General features: G+C 40.8%; 3 protein-coding genes across 3 annotated transcripts in view; 1 reads left to right on the top strand and 2 right to left on the bottom strand.

Moving 5' to 3' along the window:
* The window catches only part of LOC133653637 (zinc finger protein Eos-like), a 39075-nt gene extending 29272 nt beyond the window's left edge, over nucleotides 1-9803 (bottom strand). Inside the window, exon 1 of the mRNA XM_062053145.1 lies at nucleotides 9685-9803. The gene's annotated coding sequence lies outside the window, so the exon portion shown is untranslated. The remainder of the gene's footprint in view (nucleotides 1-9684) is intronic.
* Nucleotides 9804-9979: 176 nt separating this feature from the next.
* On the bottom strand, nucleotides 9980-15692 carry LOC133653646 (dnaJ homolog subfamily C member 22-like). The gene is made up of 4 exons (XM_062053165.1): nucleotides 15609-15692; nucleotides 14692-15295; nucleotides 14308-14600; nucleotides 9980-11510 (listed from the first exon to the last, which is right to left on the bottom strand). Exons 2-4 carry the CDS (start codon nucleotides 15233-15235, stop codon nucleotides 11334-11336), a joined length of 1014 nt encoding a protein of 337 aa, XP_061909149.1. The 5' UTR covers nucleotides 15236-15295; nucleotides 15609-15692; the 3' UTR covers nucleotides 9980-11333.
* Nucleotides 15693-24825: 9133 nt separating this feature from the next.
* LOC133653639 (limb region 1 homolog-like protein) overlaps nucleotides 24826-27762 on the top strand; it is a 32891-nt gene continuing 29954 nt past the window's right edge. The window contains exon 1 of the mRNA XM_062053147.1: nucleotides 24826-25023. Coding sequence (XP_061909131.1) covers nucleotides 24961-25023 — 63 coding nt within the window. The 5' untranslated portion in view covers nucleotides 24826-24960. The remainder of the gene's footprint in view (nucleotides 25024-27762) is intronic.

Raw genomic sequence — 27762 nt, 5'->3', positions numbered from 1 at the left:
CCTCGTCCATCATAATGGCAAACATCGCCTTGTCTTTGACTGCTCCTTTAATCATGGTGGTCTCTCTCTCAATGAGCAGCTTCTCCCAGGTCCAACCCTCGGCCCATCTCTCATCGGGGTCCTCCTGCGGTTCCGCCAGCACGCTGTCGCCATCAGTGGAGATATCCGAGCCATGTTCCACCAAGTTCGGCTGCTACCGGAGGACCAGCCGTTGCTGAGGTTTGTTTGGAGAAACCTGCAAAGGGAGAAACAGCCTGACGTATACCAATGGCAGGTCTTGCCATTTGGTACCACAAGCAGCCCGTGTTGTGCAATATTTGCCCTGCAAAAACATGTCAAAGAATGTGCTGCAGGAAATGAAGACATCCTGCAGTCCATCGAACAGTCTTTCTACGTGGACAACTGTCTGCAGAGCCTGTCAACGACTGAGTCAGCCAAGCTCCTGGTGGACAAGATGCGACAATATCTGGCCTCAGGAGGATTTGAGATTCGACAGTGGGCAAGTAACTTCTCATGTGTTGTCTCCCACTTGCCTTCCAGTGCCCGATCTGAAAGCACAGAGCTGTGGCTGGCCGAGAAATGCAACGATCCACAGGAGCCGGCCCTTGGTCTGCGGTGGTATTGTCCATCTGATCGGCTCGGTTTCAAGCCAAAGCCCCCAGAGAGTGAGACCCCTACTATGCGGTACATCTATAAGGTACTTGCCCGCCAGTATGATCCGATCGGGATCATTATCCCGTACACTACACGGGCCAAGATTCTTGTCCAGAGACTGTGGGCAAAGAAGAGGAGCTGGGACGACCCGAATCTCCCTCCTGACATCCTCCAGGCCTGGTCCAGCTGGGAGAGAGAACTCTCCGAGCTGGCCAACATCTCCATCCCTCGAACCTATGCACCATTGGAGCTTGCTACCGACACCACAGAGTACACTCTCCACGTCTTCTGTGACTCCTCTGAGCAAGCCTACGGGTCAGTGGCATATCTCACCACAAGAACTAATGACACTGTCTATGTCTCATTTGTGATGGCAAGGTCTAGAGTGGCCCCAAAACGCCAACAGTCAATGCCACGGTTGGAGCTCTGTGCAGCGCTGACAGGAGTCCAGCTGTCCTCCCTCCTTCACAAAGAGCTCACCTTGTGTATTGCCCAGACCTTCTTATGGACTGACTCCACAACAGTTCTCACCTGGCTGACATCTCAGTCGTGCAGGTTCAAGGTTTTCGTGGGAACAAGGGTTTCTGAGATCCAGGAGCTGACTGCCTCACACACCTGGAGGTATGTGGATACAGCTAACAATCCGGCCGACGATCTCACCCGTGGCAAGATGTTAGCTGAGCTGGCTGCGCCAAATCGTTGGATCCAGGGACCAGCATTCCTTCGCCGTCCACCGGATGAATGGCCATCCTGTCCTAGCATCACAGAGCCAGAGGACCGTGGTGAGTTAAAACACAGTGTTTTTTGTGCTCTCACACAGACCAGCTCACCACCCAAGATACCAGATCTCACCCGGTTCAGCAGCTGGAGAGAGTTGGTCAAGGCCACGCAACAGTCTCTTCATGGGGCGGCAGCCGACCCTGCTTCACCCCTGTGTGACCTAAGAGATGCTGAAGTCCACCTGCTCAAAACCAGCCAAACAGACTGCTTCTCTGAAGAAATCAGATGCCTCAGAGCCAGCAAGCCTGTGCCACCCAGCAGCAGGCTGAGTACGCTCGCCCCAGAATTAGACCCGGCATTGGGTCTTATACGGGTTGGAGGACGCCTGCGCCGTTTAGAGAGCTCTAGCCCCACTGACATTCACCCAATACTGTTGGATCCCCGTCATGCAGTCACCACACTCCTCATTAAAGAGATGGATGCTCAGCTACACCACCCTGGACCTGATAGGGTGTTTGCAGAGATGAGGCGCTACTACTGGGTTCTGCGAGGAAGGCAGGCTATCAAAAAGTATCAGAGAGCTTGCACTGGTTGCATGAAGTGGAGAGGGAAGCCAGTGGTGCCGAGGATGGCAGACCTGCCCTCAGCCCGTCTGCGGCTGCTCAAGCCTCCATTCTTCTCAACAGGCGTGGACTGCTTTGGCCCGTACATGGTCAAGGCTGGGAGGCGAAGTGAAAAGCGCTGGGGTATCATTTTCAAATGTCTCACGACGAGATGTATACATCTGGATCTACTCACCAGCCTCGACACAGATGCTTTCCTCCTCGCACTGAGACGGTTCATCGCACGGAGAGGCACTCCCTTTGAGGTCCTCTCTGATCAGGGGACTAACTTCAGAGGAGCAAATAAGGAGCTGAAGGAGGCCTTTGCAGCAATGGAATCACAGTTGCAGGAGCGGCTTGCAGAAAAACAGATTAAGTTGCGTCTTAACCCACCAGCATCTCCCCACTTTGGTGGTGTCTGGGAGCGTGAGATTCAATCAGTCAAGAAATCCCTGCAAGTGGTCATAGGTGCACAAGTGCTCCAAGAAGAGGTTCTGCTCACACTCCTCATCGAAGTGGAAGGCATCCTCAATGCCAAGCCTTTAGGATATGTATCCTCGGATGTGGCCGATCCAGACCCAGTGACGCCCAGCATGTTGTTGATGGGGCGGCAGGATGCCTCTCTTCCACAAGTTGCCTATGCTCCTGACACCCTCACCAGGAGGCGCTGGCGTCATTGCCAGATGATGGCCGACCACTTCTGGACACAGTTCATCAGAAACTACTTGCCCTCTCTTCAAACCCGCCAGAGATGGCGCCAACACACAGATCATCTTCCCCTAGACACAGTTGTGATGATTGTTGATCCTCAGCTTCCACGTGCTCACTGGCCAATGGGCAAGGTGGTGAAGTTAAATGCAAGTGATGATGGGTGTATACGGACTGCTGAAGTCAAAGTTGGAGAGAAGACTTACGTGAGACCAGTTGCTCGGCTGGTCCAGCTGTCAGCTCTTCCTGAGGATAATCCTGTTTAAAGGACTGTTGTGGGAATTTATGTTTGTTTCAAAATTGCCATGCTATTTAGGGGGCGGCTGTTATAAATTCCCTTTGTCAGAAGATTAAGAGAAAGTTCCCTATTTAATATGATAATTGTTGAATATAATTGACTATATTATTGTCGACGTAAACAAGCTATTATTGTAGTCATGCACCTTTAAGTTACGTCTGTTTTGAGTCAGGCAGTTTACCGGGCAGCTATGTTTACTTTTCCGGGGTCCTTCGGGCAATGTGTTGAACAGTGTGTATGTGAGAGTGTGCTTAGCTGCTGCTGCTACAAAGCAATATATAAAGAAGAAGTTAAAAACGTAAAACGGTGTCCCTATTCCCTAACCGGAGTACGCTCACGGGTGAAGAGTCCCAGCACAACAACAACAACATCAGTTTAAACATATAGTTCTTTAATAGTAAATATCAAAAATAATATTGAGCAAAATGTAATTGAAATATTGTCGATGTGGCCCTCCAGCAGTGCTCGGGTTGCTCAAAAAATTAATTGCCCACCCCTGGTCTGGAGTGTTGTCGGCATGTCGGCGATGTGGACGTAATTTTTATATATATTGCAGATATACCCGCGGACAGCCATCTACAAAATGTGCAAATATTAAGAAGAGAAAGAGAAAGAAGAGAAACTCCAACTGGAGCAGCGCGAACCAAGTGTGACGTCATGCTCGCTGCAGCTACCCTCTTTGGTCAGGGACATCGAGGGACAGAAGTTAAGAATCTTAACACGAGTACATTTTATAATAACCCCAGAAGAAGATGCTAGATTTGTTGCTAGTTGTTTGTAATTAAAAGTCTGGAAACACTTGAAAAAATGTCAACAAAGTACATTGTACAAAAAGCAGCAACAACTAAAAAATATGGCATGGATTTAAAAAAATGTGTTAATACTAATTCATGTAACAAATTTGTTTTAAATGTGTACACACATTTTTTTTTTGGCAGTTTTTAAAAGAAAATCATATCCATCCATCCATCCATTTTCTACCGCTTGTCCCTTTCGGGGTCGTGGGGGGTGCTGGAGCCTATCTCTGCTGCACTCGGGCAGAAGGCGGAGTACACCCTGGAAAAGTCACCACCTCATCATCACAGGGCCAACACAGATAGACGGACAACATTCACACTCACATTCACACACTAGGGCCAGTTTAGTGTTGCCAATCAACCTATCCCCAGGTGCATGTCTTTGGAGGTGGGAGGAAGCCGGAGTACCCGGAGGGAACCCACGCAGTCACGGAGAGAACATGCAAACTCCACACAGAAAGATCGAACCCATATCATAGCAGATTATGCTAATTACTTGATGAAGTCAAGTGGGGGCCGCAAACAGGCCCCCACTGCCACGGGTATCTTGGCAGGTTAGGGGAAACCTTGGATATGTGTTATTAGGGTTGTACGGTATACCGGTATTAGTATAGTACCGCGATACTAATGAATAATTTTCGGTACTATATCACCTCTGAAACGTACCGGTCACGCACCCCCCCATGCCCGCATCGAAGTCACGTCATGACATTGCTGGTTTACGAGAAGAGAAGCATGTTCGGTAGCACACAATCACGGAGTATATACAAGCAGACATGATGTGTAGACAGAAAAGGGAGAACGGACGCATTTTGGCTTAAAAACTAAAGATAAAGGTGAAGTTTTAACACTGAAACGCCCTCAGGAAGAGGTGCTTTAAGACATGGCTAGCTAGCTAGCGGCTAACGTCCATCCGCCGTCTGCAGTGTTTTAGCTACTTCTAAATCACTAATCCTCGCCTCCATGGCAACAAATAAAGTACGTTTCTTACAAGTATCATCTCTGCAGGACGAGGAATAGCTAAACAGGCTTCACTACACACCGCTCACCGGCGTCAAAATGTAAACGAACGCCATTGGTGGATCTACACCTAACATCCACTGTAATGATATCAAGTACAGGCCCGTATCTAGTCGATATTACTATGATTACGTCGATATTTTTTGGCATCACAACATCTTCTTTACGGTAGTTTAAAAAAAATGTATATTATGTCTATAAACTCAGGAAATATGTCCATGGACACGAGGACTTTGAATATGACCAATATATGATCCTGTAAATACTTGGTATCGGATTGATACCCAAATTTGTGCTGTCGTCCAAAACTAATGTAAAGTATCGAACAACAGAAGAATAAGTGATTATTACATTTTAACAGAAATGTAGATAGAACATGTTAAAAGAGAAAGTAAGCAGATATTAACAGTAAATGAACAAATACATTAATAATTCATTTTCTACCACTTGGCCTTTATAATGTTGACAAAATAATAGAATGATAAATGATACAATATGTTACTGCATACGTCAGCAGACTAATTACGAGCCTTTGTTTGCTTGCTTACTACTAAAAGACAAGTTGTCTTGTACGTTCACTATTTTATTTAAGAACTTAAAGGCCTACTGAAACCCACTACTACCGACCACGCAGTCTGATAGTTTATATATCAATGATGAAATCTTAACATTGCAACACATGCCAATACGGCCGGGTTAACTTATAAAGTGCAATTTTAAATTTCCCGGAGAACTTCCGGTTGAAAACGTCTATGTATAATGACGTTTGCGCGTGACGTCAATGGTTGAAACGAAAGTATTCGGACACATTGTATCCCAATACCAACAGCTCTGTTTTCATCGCAAAATTCCACAGTATTCTGGACATCTGTGTTGGTGAATCTTTTGCAATTTGTTTAATGAACAATGGAGACTGCAAAGAAGAAAGCTGTAGGTGGGATCGGTGTATTAGCGGCTGGCTGCAGCAACACAACCAGGAGGACTTTGACTTGGATAGCAGACGCGCTATCCGACGCTAGCTGCCGACCACATCGATGATCGGGTGAAGTCCTTCGTCGCGCCGTCGATCGCTGGAACGCAGGTGAGCACGGGTGTTGATGAGCAGATGAGGGCTGGCGTAGGTGGAGCGCTAGTGTTTTTATCATAGCTCTGACGAGGTCCCGTAGCTAAGTTAGCTTCAATGGCGTCGTTAGCAACAGCATTGCTAGGCTTCGACAGGCGGCACAGCATTAACCGTGTAGTTCCAGGTCCAGTGTTTGGTTCGGTTTCTCTGGTCGCTTTGGTGTAGAACACATTAAAGCCTTCTACAGAAAGCTAGGAGTATCCAACAATGATTTCAAATTAGAAATGGTCACAGCTGATGAGGTGTTTAAAAAATTGAGCGCGCTCCTCCCTAACAAGGCCACCGGCCTTGATAATATTCCCTCCAGATTCCTCAGGGACTCTGCCTCCATCATTGCCCCGATCATCACGCACATAATAAACCTATCAATTACACAAGGCCAAGTACCAAAAGATTTTAAGATAGCAAGAGTAACTCCCCTCTTTAAAAAAGGAAGCAAATTGGAACCTGGCAACTACCGACCTGTTTCTATTCTCAGCTCCATTTCGAAAGTAATGGAGAAAATAGTTTATGAACAGGTCGACAGTTACCTTGCCACTAATAAACTCATGTACAAATTCCAATCCGGCTTCAGAACTAACCACTCCACTGACACATGCCTTCTCTATCTGACCGACCACATCAAACATGAGGTGGACGCGGGCAAATACTGCGGCATGGTCATGCTGGACCTTCAGAAGGCCTTTGACACCGTTAACCACGCTATACTGTTGGATAAGCTCAGAGCAATCGGATTTAACAAAACCTCTTGGAGCTGGATGCAGTCTTACTTGGAGGGGAGGGAGCAGGTGGTAGAGGTGAACGGCACCGTGTCCCCCCCCCCTCTCGGTGAGCTGTGGAGTCCCCCAAGGCAGTATATTGGGACCTTTACTGTTCCTAATATACATAAACGACATGTCATCGGCATGTGACTGTGAATTGTTTTTGTTTGCGGATGACTCTGCCCTGCTGGTATCCGGCAAGGACAAGTCACAGGTGGAGAAAATCCTCAGTGCTGAGCTCTGTAGAACTTGCACCTGGCTCGCTGACAACAAGCTATCCATCCACTTGGGTAAAACAGAATCCATCCTGTTTGGGTCCCACATCAAACTTAAGAGAGTCAATCACTTCACCATAAAAGTAGGTGACAGTGTCATCACCAGGAAAGATGAGGTCACCTACCTAGGTTCCATTCTAGAGGCTAACCTTTCCTGTGATAAAATGGCAACCAAGGTAATCAAAAAGGTTAACCAACGAACGAGATTTCTCTACAGAATTGCCTCTCTGGTCAACAAAAGCACCTTGAGGATTCTGGCGGGAACTCTCGTTCAACCCTTTTTCGATTACGCATGCACCTCCTGGTACCCTAGCACCTCCAAAACCCTCAAATCTAAACTCCAAACATCTCAGAACAAGCTAGTCAGGTTACTTCTAGACCTCCACCCCAGATCCCACCTCACTCCTACCCACTTCTCTAAAGTGGGCTGGCTCAAGGTGGAGGACAGAGTTAAACAACTTGCACTGAGCCTAGTCTATAAAATCCGCTACACCTCCCTGATACCGAAGTACATGTCAAACTACTTCCGCCATAACCACAACACCAGGGGGTGCTCCACTAACCACGTTAAACCCAGATTCCGAACTAACAAAGGTCTTAACTCATTCTCTTTCTATGCCACATCAATGTGGAATGCGCTCCCAACAGGTATAAAAGAAAGGGCATCTCTATCCTCCTTCAAAACCGCTATAAAAGTTCACCTCCAGGCAGCTACAACCCTAAACTAACACCCTCCCCGGATTGCTAATAATCAAATGTAAACAATCAAATGCAGATTCTTTTTCTTATGCCTTCTGATCTCTCTCTCTCTCTCTCTCTCTCTCTCTCTCTCTCTCTCTCTCTATGTCCACTACTTGATGTCCATATCCTCACCCCCCCCCACCCCCCCTCCACACTCCTGATTGTAAATAATGTAAATAATTCAATGTGATTATCTTGTGTGATGACTGTATTATGATGATAGTATATATGATAGTATATATCTGTATCATGAATCAATTTAAGTGGACCCCGACTTAAACAAGTTGAAAAACTTATTCGGGTGTTACCATTTAGTGGTCAATTGTACGGAATATGTACTTCACTGTGCAACCTACTAATAAAAGTCTCAATCAATCAATCAATCAGTCTCCTGATAGTAGTATTGTTGATCTTCTGTCTATCCTTCCAGTCAGGGGCTTATTTCTTTTGTTTCTATCTGCATTTAAGCACGATGCTATCACGTTAACTCCGTAGCTAAAGTGCTTCACCGATGTATTGTCGTGGAGATAAAAGTCACTGTGAATGTCCATTTTGCGTTCTCGACTCTCATTTTCAAGAGGATATAGTATCCGAGGTGGTTTACAATACAAATCCGTGATCCACAATAGAAAAAGGAAAAAGTGTGAAATCCAATGAGCCCTTTTACCTAAGTTACGGTCAGAGCGAAAAAAGATACGTCCTGCACTGCACTCTAGTCCTTCACTCTCACGTTCCTCATCCACAAATCTTTCATCCTCGCTCAAATTAATTGGGTAATCGTCGCTTTCTCGGTCCAAATCGCTCTCGCTGCTGGTGTAAACAATGGGGAAATGTGAGGAGCCCTTCAACCTGCGACGTCACGCTACTTCCGGTACAGGCAAGGATTTTTTTATCAGCGACCAAAAGTTGCAAACTTTATCGTCGATGTTCTCTACTAAATCCTTTCTGCAAAAATATGGCAATATCGCGAAATGATCAAGTATGACACATAGAATGGATCTGCTATCCCCGTTTCAATACAACAATGTCATTTCAGTAGGCCTTTAACTGCAATAAGAAACATATGTTTAATGTACCTTAAGATTTTTTGTTAAAATAAAGCCAATAATGCAATTTTTTTGTGGTCCCCTTTATTTAGGAAAGTACCGAAAAGTATCAAAATAATTGTAGTACCGGTACCAAAATTATGGTATCGTTACAACACTATGTGTTATCAATATCAGATCGGGGCAACTCCTAGTGAGCTTAAAAGGTCAGTATGAATTTGTATTACATTTGGGAAGACACCCTTTGGTGGACCAAATCAAACTACTTGAAGAGTCATATTTTGGCCCCCAGGCCCCACTTTGGGCACCCCTGGGTGCTAGGCTCCCTGGGGGTGTAGGGTCTTGTTGAATATTGTGTTACATCAAGGTATTATATTTCTGGCGGAGATGGAAAACCTTGTTAAAACGTCACATAGGACTGTGGTGATGAGAGGAGGGTAAAAAGGGAGCATGAATGTGCTGCCTTTGGCCGCTTGGAGAGCAACAGGCTCGGATGCAGACGCGCCAGTCACACCAGGGCACGGCTGGCTGGGGGGGGGGGGGGAAACACACACTCTCACAATCCTTTATCTCCGAAGGAGGGCGACTCCGTAGTCACATTTGTGAATTATACACTCCCTTTAGATACATTTGCCCACTTGTTAGAGCCACTCGGTATACCCAAACAGCGCGAAAAACGGCAGCGAGTCATGTCACATCGTTGCATGCAGCTGTCATCCACCATCGAGCACATTAAAACAGTATAGTCGTTGCCATGCAATGTTCAATGTTTCTTGCGCGCCGTTGCTATGGCAGCCGACCGACACGACAAATGGCATTCACCCGCGATCAACTCCGCCGGAAAAAAAACAAAAACCCACACCGTGTACTTGCAAATAATAGTCTATAAAGGTTATATGTTAGCAAGCGTTGAGCTAAGTCCGCAAACAGCCTTCTTACCTGGTCACCGCTCCTTGTTTCCCTCTTTTTTAAGTGCCTGGATAGCTGTTTGTTTTCCCAAGCGACGGCAGCATCTCTAGGATTTTCTTCTGCTTTTTTATTTCTTTTTTTTTTTTTTTTTTTTTTTTTTTTTACCTGGGAACCCCAAACAACTTCCGGGCCCGTGCTGGGATGGATGCAGACCGAATAATTGTACGACACAGCTCTTGATTAGCAGATTGTCGAATGCATCGATTCAAGTCATATGCCAATGCATATCGATCATTAAGGGCAATGACACGCTTGGTGAGTCTGCTTATTTTATTGCTTAGGTTGGGTTACATCGTTTTTATTACACCTGTTGTATTCCATGATCAATTTAACATCCATTTGAACGTTTTGAAAATGAAAAATACAAAACTTGGCAAATGTAACATTCTATAGCAGGGATGTCCAAAGTGCGGCCCGGGGGCCATTTGCGGCCCGCAGCTAATTGTTTACCGGCCCACCACACATTCTGCAAAAATGGCAAAATTGATAGTATTGCAATAATTTAAAAAAACATTTAAACAAGTGGAATGAGGTGAAATCTAACGAGAAAAAGTTGCAATGTTGACACAAAGCTGCCATGCAAGCTGTTTTTTTTCTTTTGTCTTTCTTTCTTTTTCTTTTTTTTGCCATTGCTCCAAAAAAAATTAGACAAAAAATCTATGTTATAATGAATTATTGACCTATTTAAGGCTCCAATTACTTAAAAAATGTCACTTTAAAATGTTTTATGTGTAAAAAATATTGCATATATTGTGTGGTTGCCATATAAAAACATCAAAGTTGTTTTTTGACAAAAGAGCATAAAAACAAACAAAATAATAGTTAATACGTAAAATCGACAGATATATCTTAAGTTGATCTCGTAACTTAAGTGTTGAAAGTTTTAAAAAACACTAATACAAATGTATCACTTTATGAGTGGGGGACCTTTTGCATCCCAAATATATTTAGTGGGATTTTATTAATATTTTCACTGTGATTACTCAAAAATATTAAATAATTAAAATCAATGGTGACCTGCATTATTGATCTTTTAGAGCTCTAATTACTAAACACTGCATATTTCCAGTTTTGCTATAAAAAACAAAGTTGTCTCTGACAGAAAATCAACCTGAAGTTGATATAGAGATTTACTGTAAGCGTTAAATAAAAAATAATAATAATAATTTGTCTTATTTTTTACGTTTTAATGACTGAGACCCTTTATGGTCCCCGGGAGCCCTAAAGGTTAAAAAAAAAAATCCATATATTTTGTTATGGTTTGAAAATGAAAAATATCAAAATGGCCCCCGCATGCTTAAATTTTTCCGTGTGCGGCCCTCAGTGGAAAAAGTTTGGACACCCCTGTTCTATAGCAAACAAGCACGCATAGATCATGGTGTACTGTGCATTGGGATACATTAGTTCAAGGGGGATGCGACCAAAACGCCACTAGGGGTCAGCAAATAGCTGTTTTTCTCCCAAAGAGAGCCCCACTATAACAGCAGCAATGTTGTCTGACAAGTACAAAGATGTCAGGTGACAATATTTATTATGTACATACTGTACATATCTTTTTTTCTATATTCACAAAGACCCTGAGCCAACTTTATGGGCCAGTCAGGGAGGTAGAAGTGTGACTATTTGAAGCGACCCGGCCTGTGGCGCCTTAGAAGAACCTTGTATGCTTCGTGGAGCTTTACAAACGTTGCCTCAGCGTCCTTACTGGGGTTGTGGTCCGGGTGCCACACCTTAGCCAGCTCCCTGTAGCCACGGGTTATCTCTTCAAGAGAGGCTTCTGATCCCAAGGACAACAACTGTAACAGAAATATGACAATTCAATTTCATTTGATCAATTTCTGTTGCTCAGCAGCATCTGAAGCCAATAACCCACTTAAAATTGACCCTATTGACCCCCACGACAATCAAACCTAAGATTTCCGAGCCAGTCAGAGAATAAAATAATTACAATTGTGAATTATTTCATGTACAAACCAGCCATCCATCCATTTCATTTTCGATACCACTTGACAACAAGACAGAGGTGGGATACACCTTGGACTGGTCATCAGTCAATAACAAGACACATATTGACAAACAACCACTCACATTTATGTTATCATAATTAGCACTCAATCAAACACAATCTGCACATATTGATGAAGCTACTATATAAATGTTTGAATGGGACCTGCTGACAAAAACCAAGGGTTCCTGTGATGAATTTTGTCTTTTTTGACTTGCAAATGTTGTTACAATGTTGGATGCCAAAGCATCAAATCATAAGGTTAATAATGCATTGTTGCATGAGCTTGCACACATTTTTGGATGTCTCTTTTGGCGGGGTTTCGCAGTCTGGCTACATTGTGACGTCACTACGAGGTGGAAGCAAAAAAAAGATGAGAAAAGTATAATTTTCCACTAGTTTTGGCATGTGTATAATAACACCAAAGTGCAAGATGCAGTGACATAAATGCTGCAAAAAGCTGATTTTTTTAGGCATTCTCTGAATAGATCTGCGAATGTGCCAGTATACCTAATGTTGTGACCGGGTGAATGTACCTAATGTTGTAACCGGGTGAATATACTGTATACAATGTTTATGAAGTTTATTTTCGAACCGAATCTGGACAAAAAGTGGCGTTGACAACTTCAAGATATATATTTAAACAGTGTACATTTGAAAAAGATAAATTCTGAGGGTGGGGTGTGGTTTCATTTGCAATCTGGGAGCGTCTCCAAAATCGAACATTTTGCAGACATACTCAAAAAAAGGTCACTATGGAGATACATTTACGTAAAATTTTCATCAAAGCATATCCAATAGGTATTATTTAGACTACAAGGAAGGGTTTTAAATGTAGAATACAATTAATATAGTTCTCCTTTAGTATTTGAACTTATAAAACATCTAGTAGTTGTGTTGCTCTGTTTCTGTCACGTTCTGTTTCCATCATGAGTCTGTGATTTGTCTTTAGAAGGTTATTTTTTTGGGTGTGAATTTCTTTAGGAGATCAAAAATGTATTCATATATATTTATTTTAGTTTTAGTATATGGGGTTAAACTCCTCTTTATACTTGTATGAGTGATAGGAATGTTTGACGTTAGAGGTTCCACTATATAAAGATGTTTAAAAATGTAAAACACACCCATCATACAAGGGCTGCAACTAACAATTATTTTAATAGTCAACTTGTCAGTGATTATTTTTTTGAGTAGTCGACTCGTCAAGCTTTTATTGCTCAAAATCTGTTGTACACGTTTGAATTTTACATTGAGTGCGCAACTTAATTTTAAGTCCTTTTTAAAACTTTTTTGAGTAAATTCCATCGTATTAAAATAAAGAAATGATTGAGAAACGAATGGTTTTACTTTTTTGCACAAAAATATATAACCACAGTGAAAAATAAATCAACAAACTTAAAGAGCAAGATGTCCTGTAAACATGATATTCAGTGCATAAAGTGTTTTCATCCAGTTCTGTTAGGGTCATTTAGCCGCCATCATTTACCTGAAGGGAAAACATTTTAAACATGAACATTCCTGCCAGTCTATCAATTGAAATTTTATGAAGAGATTAGGCGACAATAGTTAATCTTTGTCGAACAATTTCTATAATCGACATTTATGTCGACTAATCATTGCAGCCCTACATCCTATAATACTTCCGGGCTTGAAAGGGCGACATCCCGCATAGAAAAAACACAGTGCATTGTGGGATCCGAAGTGTGTTTACGTGGGCTGTAGTGTTTGGTTCTTTTCTTTCACAAATGTAAAACATGGTGCAAATGTGCTGCATTATTAACTGCCACAATTGTTCACACGATTGCTTCAGGAACAAAAAAAATGATGTGGTGAGATTTTTCTCATTTCCAAAATAAAACGTCACTTTTTGCTCCATCACCCGACATGTCGGTCTGGTAATGGCGTTTTCAAACAAGTGAGTTTAAATCAAAGCATGTCAAACTGTTTCACACGTAGCATTTAGCTGGCTGCTAGCATTAGCCAAACTAGCTGTGGGCTGCAAACAACGTATCGTATTTTGGGAAAAAAACATGTTGTGTGTTCACTTGGAGTGATGGGTCAGCCCAAAAAATAAATGATTATTTCTTTCGGAGAAAAAGCACCTTATTATCAAAGTATTTTAAAAGTGATAATGCCTGTGTGTGTTTGATCAAAGCATGTTGTATTCATACCTCTAAAATTACGATACTCTTCTATTTCCGATGGAATATTTGCAGGTCTTGCAATCACCTAAAGTTGGTTTGTCCATGAGCCTTTACAGACTTTGCCTTCCAAAATGATTTGCTGGTATAAAAACTGACTGGTTCGAAAGATCACGGCAGGTCATCTAAATCGCATGTCCAGTGGATGTGCTCATTCAGGTCACTTTCACAGATTTTACTTATTTTGTCAAGGTACCGAGCCTTTGGAACAGGGTCCAGTTAGCCTCGGTACGATCCCTTGCTTTTTTTTGTACGGCCCACTTTGTTACTCGCTCTTGCGCAGCACTGTTTCCTACTCAGTGATGTAAACAAAATCTTTTGCATTCAAAAATGGCAACCACAGCTCACAAAGCATTGCAAGAGCTTATACTACAACAATATACTCACTTTCAGGGCCTCTTTCTCACGCTGAGTGTAGTCTTCAACCAATATTTCCAGCATCTTTTTCAAGGCCTCTTCATAGTACCCACCTCCAGTGAAGACGCACAGAATACGATACGGCATTAGGAAAATGTACTCCACCACACTTCTGAGCCAAGGAAGAAACCAGAAAATATCCAGTAATGCTGCCACACAGTCCGACAGATAGTACAACGTGGCCGTGGTATTATGGAAAACACAATACGCTAATGGAGTAGAGAAGGCCAGCCAAGCAAGACCCAGCCTATAAAGCCTTGGACCTAAAAAAGAAGATGATAGTGCTATGAATCAAAGTGGAAAACTGTAGCATGCTTCTTCTGACAGCCAATTAATGTTTGTCATTTATCTCACCAAGTTCCTGTGTTCGTGCCTGGGGTTGCTTGTACCTGCGATTTTGTGCAGCTGTGATACTGGCTGCCAGGCTAATAGGAAGTGGGGATAAAGTGCTGCCATAGAATATTGGGGACGTTATCAGACTAGCGGTGAGTGTTTTTGAGAGATCAGATGTCTGTTGGCCAACGGTGGACACTAGATGCACGCCGGCACCCACACATAAAGGCAGGACCATCAAGTGGAAGAAACTGAGGGAGCTCAGTCCGATCAGTGCCACAGTACCGAAATAGATTCCAACGCACATCTGGCCAGCAAATCTAACAAGGTTTACTGGTGGAGGCACCATTGTTGAAGGTCTTCTCCTCTCCTCCTCTGTGTGTTGATTGGCTTCACCAACATACACAGGAATACGTGTAATCTCTCGGAACCAACCAATGCCAAACCCTCCCAGTGTTAGCATCCATAACAGGGCATGGCTGTCTCTTCCTAGATAAAAATGGTGAAGGCCAAAAAGCCCACCTCCTGCCCACAGGGCATAGGCTACTATGACACGTTTTACCATGGTGTGACCACTGCGGATCAGCCTTTGTACAGGTGAGAAGTAAACATACTCAGTGAGTACCTATGGGGAGGAAACACAAACAGTACAAAGCATGTATTATTCCAATGTTTCATAGACTGCGTGAAATCTAATCATGCAATATATACACATATATTCATCTTTATATATGACGGCATTATTCACTTATTCTTTAACTTAATTCATTACAAACAAAAGCAATACATAAGACAGTATTCTACAAAGGGTTCTATGAACAGCGTGTTTTAAGCCATACCGCTTTTTAAAAAAGTAGTACATGCCAATGAGATCAGAGTACCAAGTACAAAGATCAATTGTTTATTCTACTTGCTAAAATAATTTCATAGTTTTTTACCTTGCCAAAATATGTAAGTCCTTTAGCTGAGCAGTCCTTTTCTGTCCTTTCTACAATTGAAGTTGCTGCATGTTGTTGCAAGAATTTGGACTTTGGATTATGACAATGAAACTGTTGAGGGCTCAGCACGTGGTACACATCAACATTTAGGGCCCTAGATCATTATTGCTGATAAGAAGAGAAAATGTTGGCGCACTCATTTTGTTTTACTGTATATACATATAAAATGCTATATTATTTATAATGTACCGCGTATATTATTTTCTTGCCATTATGTGTAAAGCTGCATCTGTCGCATTTTTCCCCGTCTTCCACTCGGAAAAATAGTCCAGAGCAGCAAAACATTGCACAGTTTATAAACATTTAAAAGTTTTAATTTTTATTTTAATTTTTTTATTTTACCTGTTACAACAGAAGTGCTGTGCAGGGGTCTTAAACGTTTTCCAGGCCAAGGACCCCCAAACAAATGAAGAGATAGAGCGGGGACCCCCTACTTATATAGCCTGTATAAAATTGTGTTTTAAATAGTGTTGTTAAGTGAATAATATTTTCAATCAGATCAATCAAACATTTTAATTTTGATGAATTGTGATTAATCACACTAAATCACTTGCTTATATAATTAAAATTAACCCCCGCGACCCCAAAAGGGACAAGCGGTAGAAAATGGATGGATGGATGGATTAATATTTTGAATCAGATTAATCAAACATTTTAATTTTGAATGAATTGTGATTAATCACACTAAATCACTTGCTTATATAATTTAAATTAACCCCCGTGACCCCAAAAGGGACAAGCGGTAGTAAAATGGATGGATGGATGGATTAATATTTTCAATCAGATTAATAGCATATGCCGCTAATCGCTATTTGGCAGAGGTGTGGACTCGAGTCACATGACTTGGACTCGAGTCAGACTCGAGTCATGAATTTGATGACTTTAGACTCGACTTGACAAAATGTAAAGAGACTTGCAACTTGACTTAGACTTTAACGTCAATGACTTGTGACTTCACTTGGATTTGAGCCTTTTGACTTGACATGACTTCCTACTTTCTCCAAAACCCAAAGATTAAAAAGTTATTCAGAAGCGCTCCGTATCTTTCATTTTGTACTTGTCTGTCTATCAGCGTGTTGTGTGTGTCAGTGTGTGTGCTCTCAGTACAATAGCCAATCAAATTAGTTCTACGTTGTTTTCGTCCCAAAGCACTCATCCAATCAAATTGCAGGAAAACCAACGAAGAAGAATTGTCAAACGACGCGCCAGTGAGAAAAAAATATGCCAAAGTTGGTTTCGTACGGGTATAAAAACTACGACTTGGTCAACAAAAAACGAATTGCCGTATGCAAAACATGCAGTTCGAATATTACAGACGGAGACGCAACAACTTCCAACTTCGTTCGACATTTGAAGATGCACAAAGAAGGGTAAGTTTTGAATGTAAGCTAACGTTTATTGGCCAAGTAACGTGACTTATTTGCTGTGTAGTTAAATCAGTGAGGCTGTAAACTCACTGCTAATGCTATAACCATAGACATCTTATAAGGGTACGCAGCATCGAGCGCTACTGCCTAGTGGCGCATGACGAGACGCGGGGCCGCCATCTTGGAGTGGTGATCCGCTTCACTCAGTGCAATTCATTTGGCAGGAGCAATGAACTGTCAGCGCATTTAATTAATTTTACCTCACTGATACCACTGATTTTCACGCGCTTTTTTGTCATACGTGTAGCTATGATAAAGGACACATGTTTTGGCGTGTTTTATTATTCATAGTTTGCTTAACAGTAATAGAATATTCTTATATGCTATAAGTGACCAGACGTCCGAGATCAAAACTGGGAATATAATCCCAGAGAAAGGGGAAAAAAACAGTCAGCTATTTGTAAATTGAAGAAACAATATGATTAGGTTATATATACATGCGTATATCCTACATAAACAATGTATCAATACATTAGATATCTATATATCTTATAGACTGTATCTCTGTTGCTGCAGCAGCAGAGAGTTTATTCTGTCTTGACACTTTGTATTGATATTTTGTATTACATTCTTCCCTTAAATGATAATGTTTACAGTGATTGTTTTATATGTATTTTTATGTATGTCGCTTTGGATAAAAGCGTCTGCCAAATACTTAAACATAAACATATATAAACACCTGAAAGTCTTTATATCAGCTAAAACCACCAATCTGTTTCACTGGATTCAGAATAAAACCAAATTCTGTTTTACCCAACAATGTTAGTATTTGAATATTGTTACTTGAAGACTTATTCCTGGTTACAATTAGACTGTTAAGAAAGTATTGTCTTATATTTTGCCTAAAATGAGAATGCATCATAATCAGTGGCGGTTGGTGAATTTTGTTTTAGGTGGGGCTGAAAGTTTGTAAACCAAACCCCTGTAGAGGGGTCATCCTCCCCCAGAAGATTTCTTTGTGATTTTCACATACAAATATTGAAGATCTTTGCTCCTTCTCAACTCTGTGCTAATATTCTTTTCACAAAATACAAACCCCGTTTCCATATGAGTTGGGAAATTGTGTTAGATGTAAATATAAACGGAATACAATGATTTGCAAATCCTTTTCAACCCATATTCAATTGAATGCACTACAAAGACAAGATATTTGATGTTCAAACTCATAAACATTATTTATTTTTTGCAAATAATAATTAACTTAGAATTTCATGGCTGCAACACGTGTCAAAGTAGTTGGGAAAGGGCATGTTCACCACTGTGTTACATTGCCTTTCCTTTTAACAACACTCAGTAAACGTTTGGGAACTGAGGAGACACATTTTTTAAGCTTCTCAGGTGGAATTCTTTCCCATTCTTGCTTGATGTACAGCTTAAGTTGTTCAACAGTCCGGGGGTCTCCGTTGTGGTATTTTAGGCTTCATAATGCGCCACACATTTTCAATGAGAGACAGGTCTGGACTACAGGCAGGCCAGTCTAGTACCCGCACTCTTTTACTATGAAGCCACGTTGATGTAACACGTGGCTTGGCATTGTCTTGCTGAAATAAGCAGGGGCGTCCATGGTAACATTGCTTGGATGGCAACATATGTTGCTCCAAAACCTGTACGTACCTTTCAGCATTAATTGCGCCTTCACAGATGTGTATGTTACCCACGTCTTGGGCACTAATACACCTCCATACCATCACAGATGCTGGCTTTTCAACTTTGCGCCTACAACAATCCGGATGGTTCTTTTCCTCTTTGGTCCGGAGGACACGACGTCCACAGTTTCCAAAAACAATTTGAAATGTGGACTCGTCAGACCACAGAACACTTTTCCACTTTGTATCAGTCCATCTTAGATGAGCTCAGGCCCAGCCAAGCCGACGGCATTTCTGGGTGTTGTTGATAAACGGTTTTCGCCTTGCATAGGAGAGTTTTAACTTGCACTTACAGATGTAGCGACCAACTGTAGTTACTGACAGTGGGTTTCTAAAGTGTTCCTGAGCCCATGTGGTGATATCCTTTACACACTGATGTCGCTTGTTGATGCAGTATAGCCTGAGGGATCGAAGGTCACGGGCTTAGCTGCTTATGTGCAGTGATTTCTCCAGATTCTCTAAACCCTTTGATGATATTACGGACCGTAGATGGTGAAATCGCTAAATTCCTTGCGATAGTTGGTTGAGAAAGGTTTTTCTTAAACTGTTCAACAATTTGCTCACGCATTTGTTGACAAAGTGGTGACCCTCGCCCTATCCTTGTTTGTGAATGACTGAGCATTTCATGGAATCTACTTTTATACCCAATCATGGCACCCACCTGTTCCCAATTTGCCTGTTCACCTGTGGGATGTTCCAAATAAGTGTTTGATGAGCCTTCCTCAACTTTATCAGTATTTATTGCCACCTTTCCCAAATTCTTTGTCAAGTGTTGCTGGCATCAAATTCTAAAGTTAATGATTATTTGCAAAAAAAAAACGTTTATCAGTTTGAACATCAAATATGTTGTCTTTGTAGCATATTCAACTGAATATGGGTTGAAAATGATTTGCAAATCATTGTATTCCGTTTATATTTACATCTAACACAATTTCCCAACTCATATGGAAACGGGGTTTGTACAACCAAAAGTACATTAATGTTAAATCTTACTTGTGAAAAGTAATCCTCCGATTCCTATTTCCAACAGTCCGCTCATTTGAGCAGGAAAACGCTGAACGCTATCTTTGTTTTCTACCTGTCAACTGTCAGTTTTGCATCTTTGTTTTCTACCTGTCAACTGTCAGTTTAGGCTGCTCGCCGGCTCCTCATCACCACTTCAAGATGGCGGCCAAATTGCTTGCGTCACAGCAGCCAATGCTGCGTCTACTAATAAGATGTCTATGGTTATAACGTCATTGCAAACACGGCAATCTGTTGCGTCCACCGCAGTTCGCTACATTATTCCTACTTTTTGTCAAGTGATTTTTTTTAAGCATTGTTGCATGAGGACCTACACATAACGTTACGTTAGTCAATGTATCACACACAGTAACGTAACGTTAGACGGCGGTCAACAGCACCGCGTATTTTAGCCATCTACAAAAAGACAAACAGTCAAATAAAGGTCAGTTAAAATGTATACTATATTAAGAATATGTGTACATATTGCACAGAGCCCTGACATCTAAAAAGTACAACTTTGTTCATTGTTATGTTCATGTATTTGTTATGTTTTTCATGTGTACACACACATCAACACACATACAGTATGAGATGAGATCAATGAGATAAGGTAAGAACAGGATAGAAACTGCTGTGGAACTAGTTACAATGCAATATGCCATGGAAATACAATGTTAACACTTTTGTGCAAATAAGTACAATTACACTTGTTTTTTCAAATGTGTTTATTCTGTAAAGGAATTTGTTAAATGTTTAAAATGACTGGTTAATAGTGCAATTATGAAGTGCCATGTCAGCACTATTTTTTTTCCTGCAATTTCAAATGCACTTGTTTTAATAAATAAATACAGCGTTTGAAAAGCATACACAATCTGTGTAAATATATTAGTCTGTGGTTAAAAGGACTCGAAACTCAAAATGCAGGACTTGGGACTTGACTTGAGACTTTCTTTAGTGACTCGGGACTTGACTCGAGACTTGAGGGCAAAGACTTGAGACTTACTTGTGACTTGCAAAACAATGACTTGGTCCCACCTCTGCTATTTGGTTACTAGAGCGCCAATCACCAGCTATCTTAAATGCGAACATGAATATAGTGATACAATTCTTTACTCATGTTTTTTATTTTAAACAAGATACAGTGAGTAGGGTGGCCATGCTCCTGTTATTTTTAAACTACACTGTTAATGTGTATTTGAAATAAATGAAATTTGTGGAAAAACTGTGGGGGAATATGAAAAAATATATTTGGAAAAAAAGTCTTATCGCCCAAAAATGTCACGACCCCCCTGCAGTACGCCTGCACACTCCTAGGGCAGGGCTATTCAACTAGCCACCCATCGTTTAGTTCAAAACGTGAGAGACACTTTTTTTTGCAGCAAATTTCTTAAAACACTAGAGCACTTCTGTTGTATAGAGAACTTAGGAACAGTGTAAGCACATTGGCAGATCCTTGCATTGACATTTTAACCATCTAAAGGCCAGCTTACACTATAGCGGACACTTGCCTTTTTCATAACAGGGCTATTTTGTCCTGAAATGTGTAACTCAGAAAGAAAATAGCCCAAAAACAAATGTTCACTACAGAGGATGCTAAAGGGAGAAGTCCGCCCTCCCGATCTTAAGCTTTCTTGAAATGTGACCCCTAGAAGATTTTAGTTAAATAACCCTGCCCAAAGGGTAGCGGACCACTGGTGTAGTGTGCAAACTTTGCATGTGTAGTCCTACTTTAAAAATAATTAGTACTTTTCAGTAATTGCTGAGTGCTTGTTTTTTGTTGTTTGTGTTGTTAACTTAATAATCACAATAAAATAATAATAAAAAGATAGTTGAATTCTATTTTTTTTTTTCAAAAAAATTGAATAGGATGTATTTATAATTAGCTTACTGCAGAGATTGCATACTCAAGAAGCCAACATTTCTCTCGTGCAGACAGCTTTTTCTCAATTTTTTAAATCCTTCTTCACGCCTATCCATACACCAGTCAGGCTTTACACATTCACAGCCTTACACACTCTTAGAACTTACAGAACTTTTCAAATTTTCCCCAAAAGCGTTGGAAAAAAACACAAAAGCTCTTCGGTATAGCGGTATAGGGGCGGTATAGCTCGGTTGGTAGAGCGGCCGTGCCAGCAACTTGAGGGTTGCAGGTTCGATCCCCGCTTCCGCCATCCTAGTCACTGCCGTCGTGTCCTTGGGCAAGACACGTCACCCACCTGCTCCCAGTGCCACCCACACTGGTTTAAATGTAACTTAGATATTGGGTTTCGCAATGTAAAGCGCTTTGAGTCACTTGAGAAAAAGCGCTATATAAATGTAATTCACTTCACTTCACTTCAAAGGGAGCCACTCCAAGCAGGCTTTAAGATTTGCATGCGCTCTGCCGACCCCTGGCCTAGACATTTTCATGGCACTCACACGCACAAGTGAATCTGACTTACTTATTGCAATGTAGTTGATTGTTTTTTACTTGCAGAGAAAATGTGATTTAAAAAAAGATCATTAGACCTTTTTTATTTGTTGATTTTTTTTGTCTTTGAAAATATTTTTACAAAATCAAGTCATGAAAAAGAAGGCTAGTCTTATATAGTGGTGGATATTGTAAAAGAGTATTTGAAATACTGTACTGTAAAAGTTTGGGTATCTTCTATACAATCGAAATAGGTATTCTTTATTGCAGGGGTCCCCAACCTTTTTTGCACCACGGACCGGTTTAATGTAGGCATCATTTTCAGGGACCGACTTTCCACTTGTGCCAGATAAATACAGCAAAAATAAGTGCGTGAAGAATACAACTCACTATAACGCCGAATTAGTGGGAGTTCTGGGCTTATTTGTTTGCAATGAGATCCCTAGCAGGCTACCATCAACCTGCTGGGGACTGCAGATGGAAATCAGCCTTTCGGCTACAATCTGTCACATTTACATTTTCATTAATGTGCATTGTATAATGTCACAAAGTTATAACAAATGGCAACTTCCTATAGGGACAAGCGGTAGAAAATGGATGGATGGAGTTTAGAGATGTCCGATAATATCGGCCGATAAATGCTTTAAAATGTAATATCGGAAATTATCGGTATCGGTTTTGTTATTATCAGTATCGTTTAAAAAAAAAAAATTAAATCAACATAAAAAACACAAGATACACTTACAATTAGTGCACCAACTCAAAAAACCTCCCTCCCCATTTACACTCATTCACACTCATTCACACAAAAGGGTTGTTTCTTTCTGTTATTAATATTCTGGTTCCTACATTATATATCAATAAAATCAATACAGTCTGCAAGGGATACAGTCCGTAAGCACACATGATTGTGCGTGCTGCTGGTCCAATAATAGTACTAACCTTTAACAGTTAATTTTACTCATTTTCATTAATTACTAGTTTCTATGTAACTGTTTTTGTATTGTTTTACTTTCTTTTTTATTCAAGAAAATGTTTTAAATGTATTTATCTTATTTTATTTATTTTTTTAAAAAGGACCTTATCTTCACCATACCTGGTTGTCCAAATTAGGCATAATGTCAAGTCAAAGTACAGAGCAGCACAAACACCACTTAGTTGTAGAGCACACTCCAGGCCTGAAGGGACAACAGTGAGAGCTGAGGGCTGAACATCTCCACCTGCTCAGAGCACATGGTCAAAATGTTTGCTCTTCAGTCAGTCACCCTTTTTGACATGCTGCTAAGAGGAAGGAAGACAGCTCATGTGTGGACTCGGAAGACGCAACTGGTTATCAACCTATCCGCTATTTGCCTATCCACTATCCGCCTATCTACTATTCGCCTATCTACTATTCAACCCCAACTATTCAACTATTCTACTATTCTACTAATAAATCACAAGGAAAAAGGATCGAGTTGTCCCTTTGAGTCCTTCTTGAGTCCAACTGGCCCTTTCAAGTTTGGGCACAGCTGTGAAAAAAACCCTGAAGAACTTGACAGTTGGTAGCTTCTCCAGGTGGTCCTTCGAGCCGGATTGTGCTCTACAACTAAGTGGTGTTTGTGCTGCTCTGTACTTTGACTTCAATCAATCAATCAATCAATGTTTATTTATATAGCCCTAAATCACAAGTGTCTCAAAGGGCTGTACAAGCCACAACGACATCCTCGGTGTCGAGTGGGTCTGACATAATATTGTGAAAGTCCAACACATCAGCGAAAGTCCAGTCCATGGTGGGGCCAGCGGGAACCATCCCGAGCGGAGACGGGTCAGCAGCGTAGAGATGTCCCCATCAGATGGACAGGCTAGCGGTCCACCCCGGAGCAGAGTAGAAAAGAAAAGAAAAGAAACGGCAGATCAACTGGTCTAAAAAGGGAGTCTATTTAAAGGCTAGAGTATACAAATGAGTTTTAAGATGAGACTTAAATGCTTCTACTGAGGTAGCATCTCTAACTTTTACCGGGAGGGCATTCCATAGTATTGGAGCCCGAATAGAAAACGCTCTATAGCCCGCAGACTTTTTTTGATGTGTTAATTCCACTACTGTATATATCGGTATCGGTTGATATTGGTATCGGTTGATAACGGTATCGGTAATTAAAGAGTTGGACAATATCGGAATATCGGATATCGGCAAAAAGCCATTATCGGACATCCCTAATGGAGTTTTATTGTACATCTATAAACAAGTTTATGGGTGTGTATCGTGGGACAGGCGAAAGTTAAGTCGAATAAAATGCTGTCGTTTATAAACTATTTAATGTTTCTCTGCAGCCCGGTAGCAAACGGGTCACGGACCACCGGTACCGGTCCCCGGACCAGTAATTGGGAAACCCTGGCAGTCTATTGCACAACAGAGCTTTAGGAGAAATGTAAGCAGAATCAGTGAAATACTGTACTGCCTTCGTATGCTTGCACAACATACTGTAAACCTTTCAGTGTGAGACTACCTTCCCTGGTATGTTTAGTATGAAGTCAACACATACCTTTCTGCATTGGAGATGACTGAGACTTTGAATCATGGAGATGATAGACACATTTGACAGGCTACCTGAGGCTCTTTCTTGGCCTTTCTCTCTCTCGTAAGCCCCGCCCCTTAGCCCCTCCTCCCTGGTTTCTTAACTGACTGAGCGTAGCATCATGCTAGCTCACTGCCTCAGCTGGACGTCCGCGACGTTCCTGGCAAAAATGTTTTGTCTTTTAACGTTTTGATAAATTCGGCTCCGGTGCTTTAAAGCCAGACGTTTTTGTTATGTTGTCGGAGGATGGAAACGGATGACGTGTCGGTGAGGGAGCAACTTTTCCACAACCGTGTCCGGGAGACTATCGTAAGTGCTGCGTTAAACTGAAGAGTCTATCATCATGCGTTATTAGTAAACATCAAGGCAGTATCACTCATACGGTTCTATTTCTTACTTATAACCATTTTTATTCCAGGGGACTAAGTTGGAGTAGCTCATTTGGAATAGTTAATGCACTGAAATGCCACATAAACGCGACTCAAGGTTGGAAATTGAAGGACTGGCTCCTGTTAATCAGTGCGCAGATGCAGCTGCGGACTGAAGTGAACTAACCTATCTTTTATTTTAAACTCGTCCTGCTCTTTTTCTATCAGCCCACTGGTTTGCATTTTTTCATTTTATGTGTTAATAAGGAGTCCTTTGAAAATTGTGTAACAGCTTGTGTTGAACTTAAGTACAACAGTTACAGCGAGACATATGTGTTGTGACCTTTAACCCCAACAGTACACTAGCACTGCACTTTTTTGTGATCTGACATGGTTAAGACACACAGAATGTGCACTAAACAAAATCAAATTACTACATTTAATCAGTTGAAATGAGCCCTTTTTAAAATGCATATACTATAATTTCCGGGCTATAGAGTGCACTGGTATTTAAGCCGCACAGTGGCGGGCAGTGTTTCCCACCTAGGCTTTCAGTGATGTCCGACTTCAATGATTACCTCTCAAAATACCATAATTTCTGTCACCACATGATCATTGCTGGAAAAATACTATACAGTAGGGGTGTTGGAAAAAATCGATTCGAATTCGAATCGCGATTCTCACGTTGTGCGATTCAGAATCGATTCTCTTTTTTTTTTAAATCGTTAATGTATTTTTATTAATTTTTTAATTTTAATTTTAATTTTTTTTAATTAATCAATCCAACAAAACAATACACAGCAATACCATAACAATGCAATCCAATTCCAAAACCAAACCCGACCCAGCAACACTCAGAACTGCAATAAACAGAGCAATTGAGAGGAGACACAAACACGACACAGAAAAAAACAAAAGTAGTGAAGCAAAAATGAATATTATCAACAACAGTATAAATATTAGTTACAATTTCAACGTAGCAGTGATTAAAAATCCCTCATTGACATTATCATTAGACATTTATAAAAGATAATAAAAATGAACAAAAGTGTCACAGTGGCTTACACTTGCATCGCATCTCATAAGCTTGACAACACACTGTGTCCAATATTTTCACAAAGATAAAATAAGTCATATTTTTGGTTCATTTAATAGTTAAAACAAATTGACATTATTGCAATCAGTTGATAAAACATTGTCCTTTACAATTATAAAAGCTTTTTACAAAAATATACTACTCTGCTTGCATGTCAGCAGACTGGGGTAGATCCTGCTGAAATCCTATGTATTGAATGAATAGAGAATCATTTTGAATCGGGAAGAATATCGTTTTTGAATCGAGAATCGTGTTAAATTGAAAAAAAAATCGAGTTTGAATTGAATCGTGACCCCAAGAATCGATATTGAATCGAATCGTGGGACACCCAAAGATTCACAGCCCTACTATACAGGAACACGTTTACGCCCTACTGTTCATTGAATCACATCATCAGTAAACCAAACGGGTTATTTTCTGGCGCATTTAAAAATCAATAAACCCGCATCAGCAATTAAAACATCTCTTATGTGGTACTGTCAAAACTATATAATTGAAAAAAACATATTAAAAGGGAAACAATTTAATATTTGAACTACCAATTTATAGCACCTATTTGACGGCGTATAAGCCAGTGGTACCCCTCGTCATCGGCTTATTTGAGTGGAAATGGCGAGCATTTCACCATTTCATCGCCAGAACAGCTGAGCTAGCTTCCGGGGTTGGCCGACATCCTCTCACAAGATGTAGTGTCTCTTTAAATATCCTTCTTGGAAATGGCCTTGCAAATATATATATATATCTGCCACCTAATCAACAGTTTCATCGTCATTTATTTTTATTCCTTTCATGAAAATGTATCTGCCCCCTTTTTAACACAAATTATTTTAGATGACTTTATCACTGTTCCCTCCACCAACACCCGAACTCCAAAATACTTAAAATTTTCGTTTAAGCATTTTCAAAATGACACGTCCAATCAAAATCAAAAATCAGTTTGATATAATTCCAGTTGTCTCTTTTTGTAACTCTTTTTAAATTCAAAGATATTCTTGCAACTTTTTAAGTCTTTGTCTAGAGAATTCCATGCTTTCACACCAGCAACAGACAAGCACATTTGCTTCAAATTTGTTTGCACTCTTGGATGTTTAAAATCATACGTCCTTTTGTGGTTCTCATCTTCAGACGTGAACACAAATAACTTTTGTAAGTCCTTCGGAAGAACTTTATTTCTAGCTTTGAACATCACTAATAGAGTATGCAATTCTACAATGTCTTTTAGTTTTAATAATCCTGACCTGATGAAGAGTGGATTTGTGTGGTCTCTATATCCTACTGTAAAAATGATACGAATTGCTCTTTTCTGTGAAATAAATAAAGGCATTATGTTGCTGTGATATGTATTTCCCCATATTTCTGCACAATAATTGAAATAAGGTAGAATAATTGAGCAATATAACATTCTCATTGTATTATACGGGAAACTGTATTTAACCTTGTTCAAAAGAAATAAGCTTTTAGATACCTTATTTTTCACATGCAATAAATGAGCTTTCCATGTCAACTTTTCATCTTAAGATGACCCCAAGAAATCTGATTTCAGACACCTTCTCAATTTTCACATTGTTTATGAATAAACTAACT

Source organism: Entelurus aequoreus, linkage group LG07, assembly GCF_033978785.1.
Source record: "Entelurus aequoreus isolate RoL-2023_Sb linkage group LG07, RoL_Eaeq_v1.1, whole genome shotgun sequence".
Lineage (NCBI taxonomy): Eukaryota > Metazoa > Chordata > Actinopteri > Syngnathiformes > Syngnathidae > Entelurus > Entelurus aequoreus.
This window is presented reverse-complemented; position numbering and strand designations above follow the sequence as displayed.